General features: G+C 35.7%; 1 protein-coding gene across 2 annotated transcripts in view; it reads left to right on the top strand.

The window, feature by feature from the left end:
• Nucleotides 1–995: 995 nt before the first annotated feature.
• The window catches only part of LOC134529387 (facilitated trehalose transporter Tret1-like), a 50,528-nt gene continuing 33,942 nt past the window's right edge, over nt 996–17,581 (top strand). The window contains exon 1 of one of the 2 annotated variants that reach the window (XM_063363401.1): nt 996–1,295. In XM_063363401.1, coding sequence (XP_063219471.1) covers nt 1,199–1,295 — 97 coding nt within the window. In that variant the 5' untranslated portion in view covers nt 996–1,198. The remainder of the gene's footprint in view (nt 1,296–17,581) is intronic. The other variant, XM_063363402.1, reaches the window with a different exon arrangement.

Here is a 17,581-nt window from a genome sequence, read left to right on the forward strand (position 1 = left end):
CTCCTCCGTCTCCTCCTTGGGAAGCCAGTACCCGAACCGGCTATCCTATACTACTAACGATTAAATGTAACATGGTTTATGCCATTACATACGTAACGACAGAAATTAACGATTGCCGGTTCTTTTTGATTGGAATGTTCGAGATAAAGGTGTTAAATTCAAATTTAACATTCAATTGGAAAAATCTCCTAGCGTAAACACATATCAGGGTGTCCAAAATAGATTTTAATAACAAAACAGTAGCAATATACGAATAATTAAAGTATTACCAAAGCACTAGTTTAAAAAATTTTCGGAAACAAAACTTTGAATTTCATTTCAGTCACATCGCGTTCGCGACGCGATAGAACTAGAAAATATTTCTAATCCAGAAGTCTGTCACGTCCTCCATTCATAACGCGCTGACATCGCGGTTGTGTCGACAGTGATTGTTCAGAAATATATTCGCGTTCATCTCACGCTTTTATGATTCCAGCCTCGTGGCGACATGCACCACGTTTACCACTGCCAAAAATCCAGTCGTTAATCACTGAGAACGTTCTTATTCAATCACGTCACATCTGTTTAAAAATACGAATCAATTTTAACCACACTCATCTCGAACACACTTAACCACGCATAGATAATGAAAAAAATGTTTAAATTTTTAAACACTGATTTTTTAATCTAGAATTACATCGTTTATAAATAAAAATATAAGGACTCATTATCGTCATGCAGTTTGGAGAAGGAGAAAAGAAAAAAAATGTTTTGGAGGCGGATTTACGCAGTTTAAAACTTTTAAATTTGCCACAGTGTTTCCATGTCCGTTGTTCACCGGTTATGCAGTTAACGAGGTGTTGAAACGAAACGTGCACTTCTCGGATGCTAATGGAGCGGCGGTCTGTGAGGACACGCGAGGCAAAAACGAGATGAGCAGAAATCGGTGTTGTGCAACACGGACGAGAGCGTGACAAGAGGAAGTGAATGGGCGTGTAGGGGGAGGTGGGGGAGTGTTTCGTCTGGCTAAGTCACGTGTGTCGAATCAGAAGCTCCGCCAGAGAAAATAGTGCTCCAGCGACAGTGTGACAAAGCGAATGGCTTTCAAGTGAACATTCGAACATACGCGCAGCGCAGACCTCAATCACACATCGACTTTCGACGCCCAGGAGCCAGCAAACGGAACTAGTTCGAAACCCACAAAAAAGGCTTTACTAATATGACAGCTGAAATAGTTCCTGCCAGTGAAACGAGAATTGTAAAATTTCAAGAACATAAAAGCCTTAAGCTTCCCCAATACTTCGCTGGAATTGTTGGTATGTAAACTTTGGGTTTTAATTTTTTTATTTGTAACCTATAATTGGAACTTGGGCTTAACTAAATTATTATAACTGTTGAAACGTTTATCAGTGAGCAGTGGCAATAAAGTGAGTACGTCAGGTTACACTATCTGAAACAGTAAGTTATTGTCAGCAGACATATACTATGACTAGTCTTTTAAGTTGCTATTACAGATATGAAGCAGTGATTTCAATCAATTTTTATTGTCACCATATCTAACTATTTAGGGTTATTAAACTTCCTAGACGCGTAGCTCCCTTGATCCACAGAGAACTTCCGCCGGCGCCTTTAGTACGAACCAGTACTCTCCTCATCAATGCATTTGAAATCAACACTAACTTTTATTGTATAGTTAAATACATCTAGTGTGAAACCAATGGTAGGCTAAGTAGGGTTAAGAAAATTTATGATTATGTGCAAAGGGGGTTGAAAACTTAAGGTTTCTTAAAAAACCTACATAATATATATAACTTTAATTTTTTTTTTAATTTTAATACTCTAGTGGCAGTAATTTAAAAATAAAGACAAATATTTTGTCTATAAATTTTGCGAAATTTTGAGCCAGTATGAAACACAATTTTTGAAGTTTATTTCTGCTTTACGATTCGATACTATAAGGCCTGAAACATGAATATACGCAAATAGTATCTGTATTACAGGGCCAAAATCACATACACTAATACTCTCATCCCCCATTCGTAGTCTAAGTGTATATGTGTATATATGAACATGTGTATAGGTGTGTATGTGTATTTGTGTTTATTTGTATATGTCCTACAGTAATCACACTTGATACACTTTGCAATTACTATTGACTAAGAGTCTCTCAACCGTATTCAGACCGGTCCACACGCAATGTTTTGAGCAACGATATACCTGCGCAGTTAAGACTGTGCAAACATAACGGTAACTGCTCGAAGCATCCGCACACACATTTATACTCGGCGACAGCCATGGGGGAGTTGTTTCTTTGATCAATTTTTGCAATGTGTTTTATTGAAACTCGACATTCGAAAGATGTCAGTTAACAATCTTCGTTAAAAATGGTGCAGGTATTGGCTGTTGAAAATAAATCAATTTTTTCTATGCGGGGTTTCTTAGTAAGGCAAGTCTGAAGATTTGGAGCAAGGACTTAACGTATGGACGTTGGTATGTGTACTAATTTACTACAGTTATTGCAGATAGTATCTCCACACATCGTATGGCAAAATAGCAGTAAGAGAAAGTCTATTTCTGCCCATGAGAGGTTGACAGCAACGTTAAGGTTTCTCGCAACTGGCAGGATCTTCAAGGACGTGGAATTTACGGAATTATGCCTGAACAATCTCCAAGTACATGAAGAGTAAAACTCGCTCTCGTGGGCCGTGGGCCGGGTCGTGTCCAGCACCTGTGGGCTATCAAAGGCTATCAGTTTCACGGCTGCTTATGAGCTATCCAAGGGCAGCTAATCAGTGTCTCCCGCTACCGAGCGCGTCCCGCAGGTGGCTATTTACTTTGCTGGGTTCACCATGAATATTTTGAATAGCAATCCGTGGTCCATCTGGCCGGCTGGTTGGTCTGGTCATGTGATTAGTAAAAAAAAAAATCGTTAAATACCAAATTATATTCAAATTTAAAGAATACAACCCAAAGAAACAACCAAATATAGTAATATATAGGCCTACCTAAAGTGATTCAAGAATTTAAAACTATAATCATTTGTAAAATCTCTTCTAAAAGAATAATTTAATTTACTTCCACAATGTATAAATCATAGTAGTATATAATAGGGGCTTCGGCGACAGGTTCCAGGTTGAGGATTGAGGATAGGGTCAATGCATCACGGTAGCCATATTGAATGACCTTGACCTTTGACCTTGACCTTTGAACCTGACCTTTTCCCTTGCTCCTGGTGGCCAACTTGGATCCACCATCTGGTTTTTTCCGCCATTTTGGATTCGCAATTTTGTATTGCCGCCATTTTGTTTTGCCACCATAATGTTCTGTCGCAATTTTTTTCCTCCTTGAATGGAATTGCCCCACTGCCGAGAGTTGTTTTTTCGTCATGGCCGCCATATTTAAAATTTGTATTTTTAATGCTGGATCAGCATGAAATATTTTTAAATTATTATAAATTTATGTAATAAAATTTTAATAAAAACTTTTTGCCATCGTGGAATCGAATGCCCCACTCCTCATCGTTTTATTTTTCGTTATGATCGTCATCTTGAAAATAAATTATTGTTTAGTAGAAAATTAGAGAAAAAAATTTAAATTGTTAAAAAAATTGATAACAAAATAAAAATTGCGACGGGCCTCTCTTCCACGACGACACCACTTTTTCAAATATACATATATGAACTGAAATCCCCCCCCCTTTTTTTTTCTCGCAGCAATCACCCCACCACCATATTATTAGCTGACCCCCTACCCCCTCGTCCATAGTTTATGCTATTAATACCGATATGCTAGCCCAGGACCCATTTAGTTGGCTTCAGTTCCTGGCCTCACACCAGTCATGTACCTGGAGAGGCATCATGGTCTACAATGAACTTAACAGTTGTACTTGACCTTTGATCTTGACCTTTAAATTGGACCTTAATTTTTTGACCTTTGACTTTAAATTGGACCTTGACATTTTACCTTGACCTTTAAATTTGACCTTGACTTTGTAATTGACATTGACCTTGACAGTTGACCTTCACAATGAACTTTGACCTTGAAATTTGATCTTGACCTTGAACTTTTACCTTGACATTTGTCATCTATTACATAATGGATTCCGTCATCTTGAATCCTGTCATTAACACACTGAGTGTTCCACGCCCTAATGTTGCACTTTTCGTTATGGTAACATTGCCATCGACTGTGCCAGTTCTTGACATTGTTTTTTCGTTATGTTGGCATACCCATTAACCGCCCAACGCTTTGATTTTGCACTTTTCGTTATGGTAGAACATCCCGACATCTAAGATATCGACATTTTGAATAATGATGTCATGCCAGCAATTTTTTTTTCGTCTGCTGTAAGTCATAATCTAAGATTCTGATGTCACAGCCGCCATATAATTTTTTACTGCTTGAGCCAACCATATTAGATTTCGACAACACAGTCATTTTCTTCTATTCTGACGACATAAATATATTATTTTCTGCTTGAGGTCACCATCTTCGATTATGTAATGTCCACTACCTTTGATTTCAATACCAGCTACAAGGAGTGTTAGTGCACACATCCTCCGCTAGATTACACCACCATCTTGTTGGTTAAATTTTACCCTCAATGCAGTAGTATTAATTTCCATAGCATGGGCCATATTGTCGGTCACTTGGACCACCCTCTTGAAATTCTGTAATCATTTACCTTAATTTTTGGAAACATTCCAAAAAATCATCAATGAATTAGTTGATTTTTTTTTTAGATATTTACATGCTTCGCTTAGTGCTGGAAACTATTCGCACTTCAACGAAATAGTCTCCATACTCTAAGAACAGAAGTAAACCGGCTACATAAAATGAGTCGAACCGGAATCGCTCGCGAACTTCATTCTCCTGCAAGACGAAAATACCTCCGTTACATTAGTTACAGTTCACGGAATATTTTATTTATTCCAGGCGGACCTTGTTGAGATGATGTTCCCAATTGAATAAAGGTCCAATCGGCTTATAGGATATCGGCTTTTGTGATTTCGAACCTGATTTATTAAATAAGTATATTTTTGTAGTCTATAATTTTTTTTGCAATGATCAAGTATCCAACCAAGGGCAGGATTCGATCGAATCAATAAGTTTATTATTGCAGATGGGTGGCACAATAAGAATAAATGATTACTGCACTCTAGTGGGTAAAAATTAAACTAATATAATGGCAATGAACTCTAGCAGACGAAAACAAGATAGCGGACATGACACCATACTAGCAGTCAATATTAATAAGTCAGCATTAGTCAGTCTGCTGGCGGCTCCAATGGAGGAAGTATCTGTCGTCATTTTTTTATTTTGCCCTCACCGGGTTTGAACCGAGGACTCCGTGAGGTTAGTATGTTTTTAAATAATAAATTATTACAATTTTATTAACATATTTTTTTTAAATTTTAAATTTTTTCTCATAAAAATCTGATAATAATTACAAATTTTCAATATGGCGACCATGATGTCATAATCAAAGATGGTGAAGTGTTGATATAATTTTTCATTATTATTTTTTTAATTTTGAAATTTTTCCCGATTTTCTAGCATTAAAAATACGAATTTTCAAGATTATGGTCATAATAACAATTGAAACTATCTAAATCCAATACATCGACCGTAACGAAAAGCACGACTACTTCATACTCATCCAATATGGCGGGCATAAAGAAATGTGCAACATTTCTTGAATCCAAGATGGCGACCATAATTATATGTGAAAGAGAGTTTTTTTAATAATATTTTATTAAAATTTGATATATAAATATTTTTTTATTTTTTTTATTTTTTCAGAAATTCTAGCATAAATAATACGGATTTTCAAAATGGCGGCCGTAACGATAATTTCAACATTAGTGAGTGGGGCATTTGATTCCTAGATGGCGGAAAGTTTTAGAAAACAAAATGGCGGAGTTAAAAAAGGCGGAATATTCTTGAAAACAAAATGGTGGATCCAAGATGGTGAATTTAAAATGGCTGCTGGGGTCATGGTCAAGGTCATCCAATATGGCCGCCGGGATGTCACAATCCAAGATGACGGTTGGCAACATGGCACCACAGCCGGAAGCCAGGCGCAGGATCTCCATTTATATACTACTGTAGTGTACAAAAATATACATGTCAAGTAACGATTTTTACTGCCTTAAAACTCTCAGAAGTCTTTTAATTTTATTTCACAGAAATAATTATATCAGATTTGTTTTAATGCTATGATATTACCTGTGCCAGCTTCATAGCATATTCATCAAACGATTGCGCACAAATGATAGGCTTAACACAAAGGCAAAAAAAAAAAAAATTATGATACCCAATTGCCCATAGAAAAAATTTCAAGATTCAGATGACATATTTACAAAAATATGATATAAGCATAAATAACATACAATAATTGTTTAAACAATACCAACGATCGAGATGAAACGTTCATTACAGAATTAATGAAAATATTACTTGTTTCATGAGTAGTATATAATTGTGACGTTAGGGCGGCCATCTTTAATGAACTTAACATTTACCTTGTCCATGACTTAGATCTTCAAAATTTTCCAAAATTTGCTAAAAATTACTAAAATTTGGCCAAAATACACCAAAAAATTCAATTTATTTAAGGAAAAAATCTGCCAGGACTTTCAAAAAATTTGAAAAATTAAAAGTTCATATATTTCGAGAAAAAAATTAAAGGTATAATTTCCCGTTTAGTCCTCAAAAATGCCAACACCTTAAAAAAATTCATAAAAGCCGCTTAAGAGTCCTAATAGCAAGCCGCCATAAGCAGTTGAGGTTATGCATGACCTTGACAATTAGGATGCATGGCATCCATCTTGAATTATGACATAACTGTTGCAATTATCGTTTTAAAATACATATTTTATGCTGGGAAATAGCGAATTTTTTTTAAATAATATAAAATTAAAAATGAAACATTTTAATAAAAATCATTCCGACATATATAACTATGGCGACACGGCCGCATTCTTGAAAATTCGTATCTTTAAGTTAGAAAATCGAAAAAAAATTTAAAATTAAATAAAATCATTCCACCTTTCTTGAATTCTGACGTAACTGGTTCAAATTCAAACTCCGTAGTTATTATCCAAATAATTAGGAAAATTTAAAATTTATAAAAATTAATTAAACAAATTTTAATATAATTTAAACTAAAAACGTACTTACGTCATAAAGCTCGGAGTCCTCGGTTCGAACCAAGCGAGAGCAAAATAAAAAAAATACGACAGATCCTTTCTCTGCGGAAGCCACAGACAGACTGACCTCCCACCACTAATGCCAAGGCACATATATCGCCAACAAGTATGACGTCACATCCGCCATTTTGTTTTCGTCTGCTGGAGGCCACTATCTTGTTATCGACTGCTGAAGGTAGCCATCTTGTTTTCGTCTGCTGGAGGCCACCATCTTGTTTTCCTCTGCGAGAGTGCACTACCACCATGTAGTTTAATTTTTACCTGCTTGAATGAAGTAATAATTTATTACTGTTTTGCCTGCCATTTTGACATTTGGGCGCCATATTGGTAAATTCGTAATTATTTAGTTAGAAATTCAGGGAAAATTCCAAAATTCATAAAAACACACTTATAATATACTGATTGATTCGATGTGTCATTGTCCTTGTTGATACTTGACCAATACAAAAAATTAATTTTATGGAAAAATATTAATTTAAATAAATAAGTTGAAAAGTTCTAAAAAAAAGTGCTTAAATTCCTCTACTGCTAGCCTCTAGTAAGCCGATGATTACATATTGACCGCCATCTTGAAAATTCGCAATAATTAACCTAGAAATTCGGGAAACATTCCAAAAATTATCAAAAATATCACTTATTAATTTACTAATTGAATAAATGGATTACTGTACTTTCTTTAATTCTTGATCATGCAAAAGTGTTTATTTAATTAAAATTACCAAAAATACATATTCAAGAAATAAAGCAACAAAATTACAAACAAAAAATTTATTACATAATTTCTACTCTACTACAGAAACACTTGCTTAAGTTAACAATATAATATTTATTTAGTTCTGCATCGGCTTGAACTGACTAATTCTTAGCTCCAATCGGTTTACCGAAGTCAGAGACCAGCCAGATCCTTTTCCTACATAGTCATTTTCTTCCGGGCAGAGTTCCTCGATACCGTTTTTAACAGACTGCTTCACATCGTCGGAATTGTAAATGGAAGTATTAAATGTCTTGAATGCGCACTTCTTCACTTTGTTCTTAAACGGATATGGTTTACCATACAGACAGTCCAGCCAGAAATTATATTTTAAAGACCCACACATTGATACTTCATTAGTAAGCTGATTTATATATAATGTTCTGCTTGATATCGTAAAGAAATGTACAAATGTCTTTCAACTCACTAAATGTATTTAGATGCAAGTAGTCTTTCAAAATTCCACGAAATACAGATTGCGCCAAGTGGAATCCATTCATTATCTTTTAGGCCTACCTAAATTGCACGGATCACAGCCGTGTGTTTAGTGTCATTTCCAGATGTCATCGGAATCAGTTTTGGAACATCTGCTTGTGTGCTTATGCGCATACGAGTTTTCAACCTAAACCGAGGAGTCGAAATGTCAGCAAGTTTTTCATCTGTAAGCACACGGAATTCACCTTTTGAATTTTACGCATGCCGTCGCAAACTGTCAATATGTGTAAACCAAACATGGCTTTCATCACAGCGAAACTTCATACGAGAAGAATTCTTCATGCATTTACTCAACTCATGCCTTCATACATCATGAGAAAATGCGAACGACATATCACAGTAGCCTCAAGGATATTTAGTCGATGAAGACGAACCTTTCAGACCCAAACCAGATGCTGATGTTACTAAAGTTGTACCCATACCCGGTGTACTCTTATGCATATCTTTGTATCGTTGTTGCAGCGAAATCTTTGTTTTCTGCCGTGCAGCACGACCTCTGCATGTTTTCAATTTCGTTTTCATATTATCTTTTTAGGCAAACTATTTATGGCATTTCTCACAGCCAAACATTTTGCGAGGATGATTATTAGCACATTCTTTTTTGTCGTGTCATCGAGCATTACTGTTGTTCGAGAATATCTTGTCAGAACAACGACATTGATGCTTGATATTTGTTAACGAATCACCAGTCTCCATCGAGGGTGAAACATCGTTTATCGTGGTTCCTCTGCAGCCAGCGGGATCTGCTTCACCGTCGTCGTCGCTGCTGTCAGTGTTCCCGTAGTCGATGGTAAAACTTTAATAAGGATCACTGTGAAAGATGGTAAGATGCCATTAAGATCTCAAAAAATAGTTAATTACATGAACTATGTATCAGATGAGTCAAATTAGGTGAAACTTGAACCGTCGTAACTAGAAAAAACTGAAAGTCCTTTCGTCTGGGAATCGCTTATATACCCGCGACCGATCGATTAACATGTTAGTCAAACTAAGAACCAATAGTTAAAAAAATTCAAAAAAGGAAGCTCTTTTGAGTAGTATGTAAATGTTCCTCCTGCGCCAGGGTCCAGGGGGAGGTGCGAGGTGCCGAGCCACCATCTTGGATTGTGACCTCACGGCGGCCATTTTTGACTCAAAAATTCCTCCAAATTCCTCAAAAATGACTCAAAATGACTCAAAAATTCCCGTTTTGAGGAAAATTTTCTCGTTTTCTTCCACAAAAATTCGAAAATTAGGATTTCGAAAACCTCAAAAGTCGTTTTGCCTTAGAAACCACAAAAATTCTTAAAAGAGGCTTAAGCATCCATTTCTACAGCCTCCGATAAGCCTCTGACGTCATCTAGGATTAAGACGTAACTGTTGCAATTATCGTTACGGCCACCATCTTTAAAATCCGTAATTTTTATGTTAGAAAATCGGGAAAATTTTTAAAATTAGCTATATAAAATATTTATTAATTGAATTAAAAAATAAAAATATTTAAAATACCGTTGCACTTTTCGTTACGGCCGCGTCTTGAAAATCCGTAATTTTAATGCTAGAGATTAGAGAAAAATTCCAAAATTCATCAATAAATTTACTTATTAGAATACCGATTGATTAGATCGATTCCTGTCCTTGGTTCGAAACCGGTAAGAGCAAAAAAACAAACAAACATCAGATCCTTCCTCCAAGGAAGCGGCTGGCAGACAGACTCCCCCCACCACCAATAACAATGTATGTATCGTCAAATAGTATGACGTCATGTCCGTCATCTTGTCATCATCCGCTGGATACCACCATCTTGTTTACGTCTGCTATACTGTGCTGATACCATGTTAGTAGGTATACTTTTCTGTTCACCATACCTTTGATCTCGACTGTTGGCATTGAAATTTGACCTTGACATTGAACTTTGACCTTGACCTTGACCATGAACTTTGACCATGACCTTGAAATTTGACCTCAACCTTGAAATTTGAACTTGACCTTGAAATTTGACCTTAACATTGATCTTTGACTTTGACCTTGACGTACATCATGGATCCGACATTTCATGTTCAGTACATGCTACCAGAGCTACCGCCTACTAGTGGTCATTGCCACCATCTTGTTATCAACTGCTAGAGTGCACTGACGCCATGTTAGTTTAATTCTTACCCGCTAGTGTGCAGTAATAATATATTATCATTACAGCGACACCCGTCATCTTGTCATTTGGACGCCATCTTAAAATTGTGTAATTATTTAGCTATAAATTCGGAAAAAATTCCTAAATTCACAAAAAAAATTGTCAGTCATTCTAATGATTGATTCGATCCGCTCCTGTCCTTGGTTCGATACTCTATCGATGTAATAATGTTTAATTGAAAGTAAAATAATAATAATTTCAATAAACCATGTTCAAAATTCTTAAAGAAACTTTAAATACTCTACTACCATCATCATATAAGCCATCAAGACCATAATCTTGGAAATTCGTAATAATTAACCTAGAAATTTAGGAAAAATTTCAAAATTCATTAAATAAATTTGCAAACAATATACTGGTTAAATAGATCGACTAAGGTCCTTGGCACAATACTGGACGAAGCTAAAATAAATTTAATTTAAATACCAGAAAATTGTAAGGTTCGAGAAATAAAACACCGCAATTTCTTTTACAAACAAAATATTTATTACATAATTTCTAATCTACTACTGGATCACTTGCGAAAGCCAGCATTCTTATAAACATTTAGCCCTGCATAGGCACGAAATGACTAATTCTTAGCTCCAATCGGTTTTATACTAGACAGAGACCAACCAGAAACTTAACTAACATAGTCCTCCTCTTATTGGCACAGTTTCTGGATACCGTGTTTAACAGATTGCTTCACATCGTTAGAACTGTAAAATTGTAACGGTCGATGTCTTGAGAGGACTTCTTTTCTAGGTCCTCGAATGGATACGATTTACCATATAAACAGTCCAGCCACATGTTATAATTTAAAGGTCTGTCCGTTGTTACTTCATCAGTAAGCTGATCGATTAGGTTCTACCCGATATACTCAAGAAAAATTAAAATGTCTTTAGCTCCAACAGCTGCAAAAGGCTCCAAAAGGCTCAAAAAGGCTCTAAATGCTCCAAAAGGCTCCAAATTCTCCAACAGCTCCAAATGCTCCAAAAGGTTCCAAATGCTCCAAAAGCTTCAAAAGGCCCCAAATGTTCAAAAATCTCCAAATGCTCCAAAAGGCTCCAAATGCTCCAAAAGTCTCCAAATTCTCAAAAAGGCTCCAACAGCTCCAAATGCGCCCAAAGCTCCATTAGTCATTGACTCCAACTGATTTCAATTACTTTTTTTTTTTATCAAACTTGGTATGATTACTTCCATGTCTTGATTAGTATACATTTTGACTGGAATTGGTGACGTTTTTTTCACCTTTAAGTTATAAGTTTTATTTTGAAATCATATTTCGAGAAATGGTAGATACCATCTTGAAAAAAATATTATTTTTTTTTTAAGTTTATACACATACATTTAATTTAGTTTGTAAACTTCTCATTGTTGAGCAAAGTTAGAGTTCTAGCACAAGCCAGAATCTGTTTTTGTATTTTTTGTTTTTATTTTAAATTTTTTATTATTTTTTTCTGTAATTTTATGATTTCAAAGAAAACATGTGGTGGTTTTCTCCGTGTGCTTCCGATTATTCTTGTCAATATTATGGTGGTTTTCTCCGTGTGCTCCTGATTATTCTTGTCAAATATTATGGTTGTTTTCTCCGTGTGCTCCAGATTATTCTTGACAATATTATGGTGGTTTACTCCGTGTGCTCCTGATTATACTTGACAATATTTTGATGTTTTTCTCAAAGTGCTTCTGGTTACAGATGAGCAATTGATCTCTGCATGAAGGATTTTTTACTTAATAAGACATGTCATTTTATTCAAGGTTACATTTAATTAGTGAATTTCTGCTACTTAATAAACACTTGCAATATTTTTATCAAGTGGATTTAAAAAATAAACAACCATTACTCAGTAAAATAATAATAAGCTCTGAGAAATCTGTGAAACACTAACTGGAAGAACACACTTCCTTCTCCTCGGAGTCTAGCAAAGCCATCCTTCTTTTGTGATCGTTAGTGAACATTCGCATCTCGCATAAAAGAAATAGATATTTTTTACCTGCAAGTGACACGTGGTGTCATCTGTTGTTGAAAAGCATAAATACTTACAAAAAGTACCTTTGCATGAGATAACTTAACCCTCGCTGACGAAATATTTAAAAAATTCTATTTCAGTAATGGATTAAATTTAAAACTCTTAGTTTGCATCTGCCATTAGTCGTAGAAACTAACATGTACCCTGGTCCGATGTCTGTAGCTGTATCAAAACGCCATCACTGTAGATACTGTAGCAAGGTGAGAGAGGAGAGAGAGAGAGAGAGAGAGAGAGAGAGAGAGAGAGAGAGAATGCTAAACGACATGAGAGAAGCAAGTGTAATTTGGGTCCTTGTGAAAAACCATTTCATTGCAGTCAGTGTCAGAAATCCTTTGGTAGAAGATATTACTTGGATAGACATTGCAAGACCTGTATAACTAAGATGAATAAAGATAACGAAGACTGGGCTACAACATCGCGGAAGAGGAACGAAGGCGAATAAGCTAACGCTAAAAATACTGATCTAGATCATGATAATAATTTAAAATTTAAAACAAACGAAGAAAGTTGCGACCACATTAGAAATGAAATATATTTACACCAATATCTAGTCGTCTCCATGAAAATGTGAAAGATGGAGAACCACCTGAAGCTTACAAGGCCGAAGGTTTTGATGAATCATCTGAAGCTAGCGTGATTGAAGATTGTGATGACACATCTAAAGCTGACATGCTCGATGACTGTGCTGACACATCTAAGGCTGACATGATTGAGTACTGTGCTGAAGCACCAAAAGCAGGCAAGATCGAAGACTGTGATGGCGGTCTGAGACCAAAACAATGGAAACGACATAATAAAATAAATTATCCTGATAAAGCTTGTGATAATCACTGGCTCGATGACGAAAGTGACCTTGTGGTTGGCGTTAAAACGAAAGACACCGGAGATAATAATATTGATTATAAACATGCAAGGAAGATGAACGTAGCAGAAGAGATTGATTATACCTCATGGGAAGATCCTAACATATTAGTTGACAGGCTAAGACTACTACATGGTTCGCTTTGTGCAGGAAACTATTCGAACATCGAAGAAATATCCTTCATACTCAAAGAACTGAGGGGAGCTGGCTACATACAATAATGGCTTAAATTAAATGTATGTGTATAAACTTAAAGAAAAATTAATATTTTTTCAAGATGGTATCTACCATTTCACGAATTATGATTTCAAAATAAAACTTGTAACTGAAAGGTGTAAAAAACGTCACCACTGCCAGTCAAAATGTATACTAATAAAGATATGGAAGTAATCATACCAAGTTTGATAAAAAAAAAGTAACTGAAATCAGTTGGAGTCAATGAGTGATGGAGCTTTGGGCGCATTTGGAGCTGTTGGAGCCTTTTTGAGAATTTGGAGCCTTTTGGAGCATTTGGAGCCTTTTGGAGCCTTTTGGAGAATTTGGAGCCATTTGGAGCCGTTGGAGCATTTGGAGCTGTTGGAGCATTTGGAGCCTTTTGGAGCTTTTGGAGCTGATGGAGCATTTGGAGCCTTTTGGGACATTTGGAGCTGTTGGAGCATTAGGAGCCTTTTGGAGCTGTTGGAGCATTTGGAGCTGTTGGAGCTAAAGACATTTAAATTTTTCTTGAGGATATCGGGTAGAACATAATCAATCAGCTTACTGATGAAGTAACAATGTACGGACCTTTAAATTATAACATGTGGCTGGACTGTTTATATGGTAAATCGTATCCGTTCGAGGACCTAGAGAAGAAGTCCTCTCAAGACATCGACCGTTACAATTTTACAGTTCTAACGATGTGAAGCAATCTGTTAAACACGGTATCCAGAAACTGTGCCAATAAGAGGAGGACTATGTTAGTTAAGGTTCTGGTTGGTCTCTGTCTAGTATAAAACCGATTGGAGCTAAGAATTAGTCATTTCGTGCCTATGCAGGGCTAAATGTTTATAAGATTGCTGGCTTTCGCAAGTGATCCAGTAGTAGATTAGAAATTATGTAATAAATATTTTGTTTGTAAAAGAAATTGCGGTGTTTTATTTCTCGAACCTTACAATTTTCTGGTATTTAAGTTAAATTTATTTTAGCTTCGTCCAGGATCGTGCCAAGGACCTAAGTCGATCTAATTAACCAGTATATTGTTTGCAAATTTATTTAATGAATTTTGAAATTTTTCCTGAGTTTCTAGGTTAATTATTACGAATTTCCAAGATTATGGTCTTGATGGCTTATATGATGATGGTAGTAGAGTATTTAAAGTTTCTTTAAGAATTTTGAACATGGTTTATTGAAATTATTATTATTTTACTTTCAATTAAACATTATTACATCGATAGAGTATCGAACCAAGGACAGGAGCGGATCGAATCAATCATTAGAATGACTGACAATTTTTTTTGTGAATTTAGGAATTTTTGCCGAATTTATAGCTAAATAATTACACAATTTTAAGATGGCGTCCAAATGACAAGATGACGGGTGTCGCTGTAATGATAATATATTATTACTGCACACTAGCGGGTAAGAATTAAACTAACATGGCGTCAGTGCACTCTAGCAGTTGATAACAAGATGGTGGCAATGACCACTAGCAGGCGGTAGCTCTGGTAGCATGTACTGAACATGAAATGTCGGATCCATGATGTACGTCAAGGTCAAAGTCAAAGATCAATGTTAAGGTCAAATTTCAAGGTCAAGTTCAAATTTCAAGGTTGAGGTCAAATTTCAAGGTCATGGTCAAAGTTCATGGTCAAGGTCAAGGTCAAAGTTCAATGTCAAGGTCAAATTTCAATGCCAACAGTCGAGATCAAAGGTATGGTGAACAGAAAAGTATACCTACTAACATGGTATCAGCACAGTATAGCAGACGTAAACAAGATGGTGGTATCCAGCGGATGATGACAAGATGACGGACATGACGTCATACTATTTGACGATACATACATTGTTATTGGTGGTGGGGGGAGTCTGTCTGCCAGCCGCTTTCTTGGAGGAAGGATCTGATGTTTGTTTGTTTTTTTGCTCTTACCGGTTTCGAACCAAGGACAGGAATCGATCTAATCAATCGGTATTCTAATAAGTAAATTTTTATTATGAATTTTGGAATTTTTCTCTAATCTCTAGCATTAAAATTACGGATTTTCAAGATGTGGCCGTAACGAAAAGTGCAACGGTATTTTTAATATTTTTATTTTTTAATTCTAATAATAAATATTTTTTATAATTTTTAAAATTTTTCCCGATTTTCTAACATAAAAATTACGGATTTTAAAGATGGCAGCCGTAACGATAATTGCAACAGTTACGTCTTAATCCTAGATGACGTCAGAGGCTTATCGGAGGCTGTAGAAATGGATGCTTAAGCCTCTTTTAGGAATTTTTGTGGTTTCTAAGGCAAAACGACTTTTGAGGTTTTCGAAATCCTAATTTTCGAATTTTGTGGAAGAAAACGAGAAAATTTTCCTTAAAACGGGAATTTTTGAGTTATTTTGAGTCATTTTTGAGGAATTTGGAGTAATTTTTGAGTAAAAAATGCTAGCCGTGACGTCACAATCCAAGATGGTGGCTCGGCACCTCGCACCTCCCCCTGGACCCTGGCGCAGGAGGAACATTTTTACATACTACTCTTTTAGAATAAAAATTGACAAAATATTTGGACACTCAATACACACAATGGACAGGCTATGGACACACAGTAAACACCCTGGACATTCAATAGACACGCAATGGACACACAGTACACTCACTGGAGAAGCAATAAACACGCAATGGACACACACAATGAATATGCAACACACATACACACAGGACACGCATTTGACTAAAAGGAAGCACATTTGGACGAAAATTCAACTTGGCGTGATACGATATCATCAGCAGGATACGATAATATAGGCTTGACTACGTACATTTAAACTAAAAGACGTACAATTTCACGAAAATTCAACTCAGTAGGAGGCGATCACTAATTTATGATAGGATATTATGCACTGAGCAGTCATTGTCTCCATCAGTCTTTGGCTTCAACAGTCTTTGACTCCAAAAATTCTTTGTCACCAACAGTCTAAGGTTCTAGCTGTCTTAGGCCTAACTGATATTTGGCTACGAGACCAGGATGCTACGAAGCTACGATACTACGAGACTTCAAGGCTTCCACTGGCTACGAGGCTACAAGGCTACGAGGTTACAGCAGTCATTGGCTCCATCAGTCTTTGGCTCCAAACGTCTGTAACTCTGAATAAAATTGCGTGACTCATTAATCAAAAAATAATTCTTGCAGATATCAATTTCCCAGAAATAACCAGAATCACTCGGAGAACATCAGCAGAAGTCTCTACAGGAATAATAAGGAGCACATGAAGAATACCATCAAAATATTGGCAGGAATAATCATGAGCACACGGAGAAAACTAACGCACGTTTTTCTTAATCAATATCAGCAAATCACAGGAAAAAAAAAATAAAATTAAATAAAAAAATAATTTAAAATACAAAATAATAACTAAAATAATAAAAATAAATATATATACGGGAATATACCTTCACCTATTTAAATACAATTTAAAAAAAATTATAAACACAATTTCTATCTCTAATATCCTCAATAAATAAATATTTTTTAATTATGTAGACCGGTAATCAATATAAATCACTAAATTTCTGAATTAGACTCACACATAGTTCCGCACCCGCTGCTAGAATTTACTACTGGAGCAGCTACATCGACTACCGAATAATTCAATTAGCATAGCGAGAGGTTAAAGTATATAATGAAACGTCTCTGATAAAACCGAAAAAGTCTTGAAAAATATGTACTTTACTTTGGTTTGTACCTGGTTTTGTCAAGGAATATTTCTTAAATACTGCCCACCTTGTTAAATTTTATTAAAAACTTTAGAATTTATATATATCTTCCGCACAAGTTCGATGACTATAAATTATTAAGTATTAAAGGTTAGTTGTACTACCTATGTGAATTCATGGACATTAATTTCCTAGCAAACA

Source organism: Bacillus rossius, chromosome 2, assembly GCF_032445375.1.
Source record: "Bacillus rossius redtenbacheri isolate Brsri chromosome 2, Brsri_v3, whole genome shotgun sequence".
Taxonomy (NCBI): Eukaryota; Metazoa; Arthropoda; class Insecta; order Phasmatodea; family Bacillidae; genus Bacillus; species Bacillus rossius.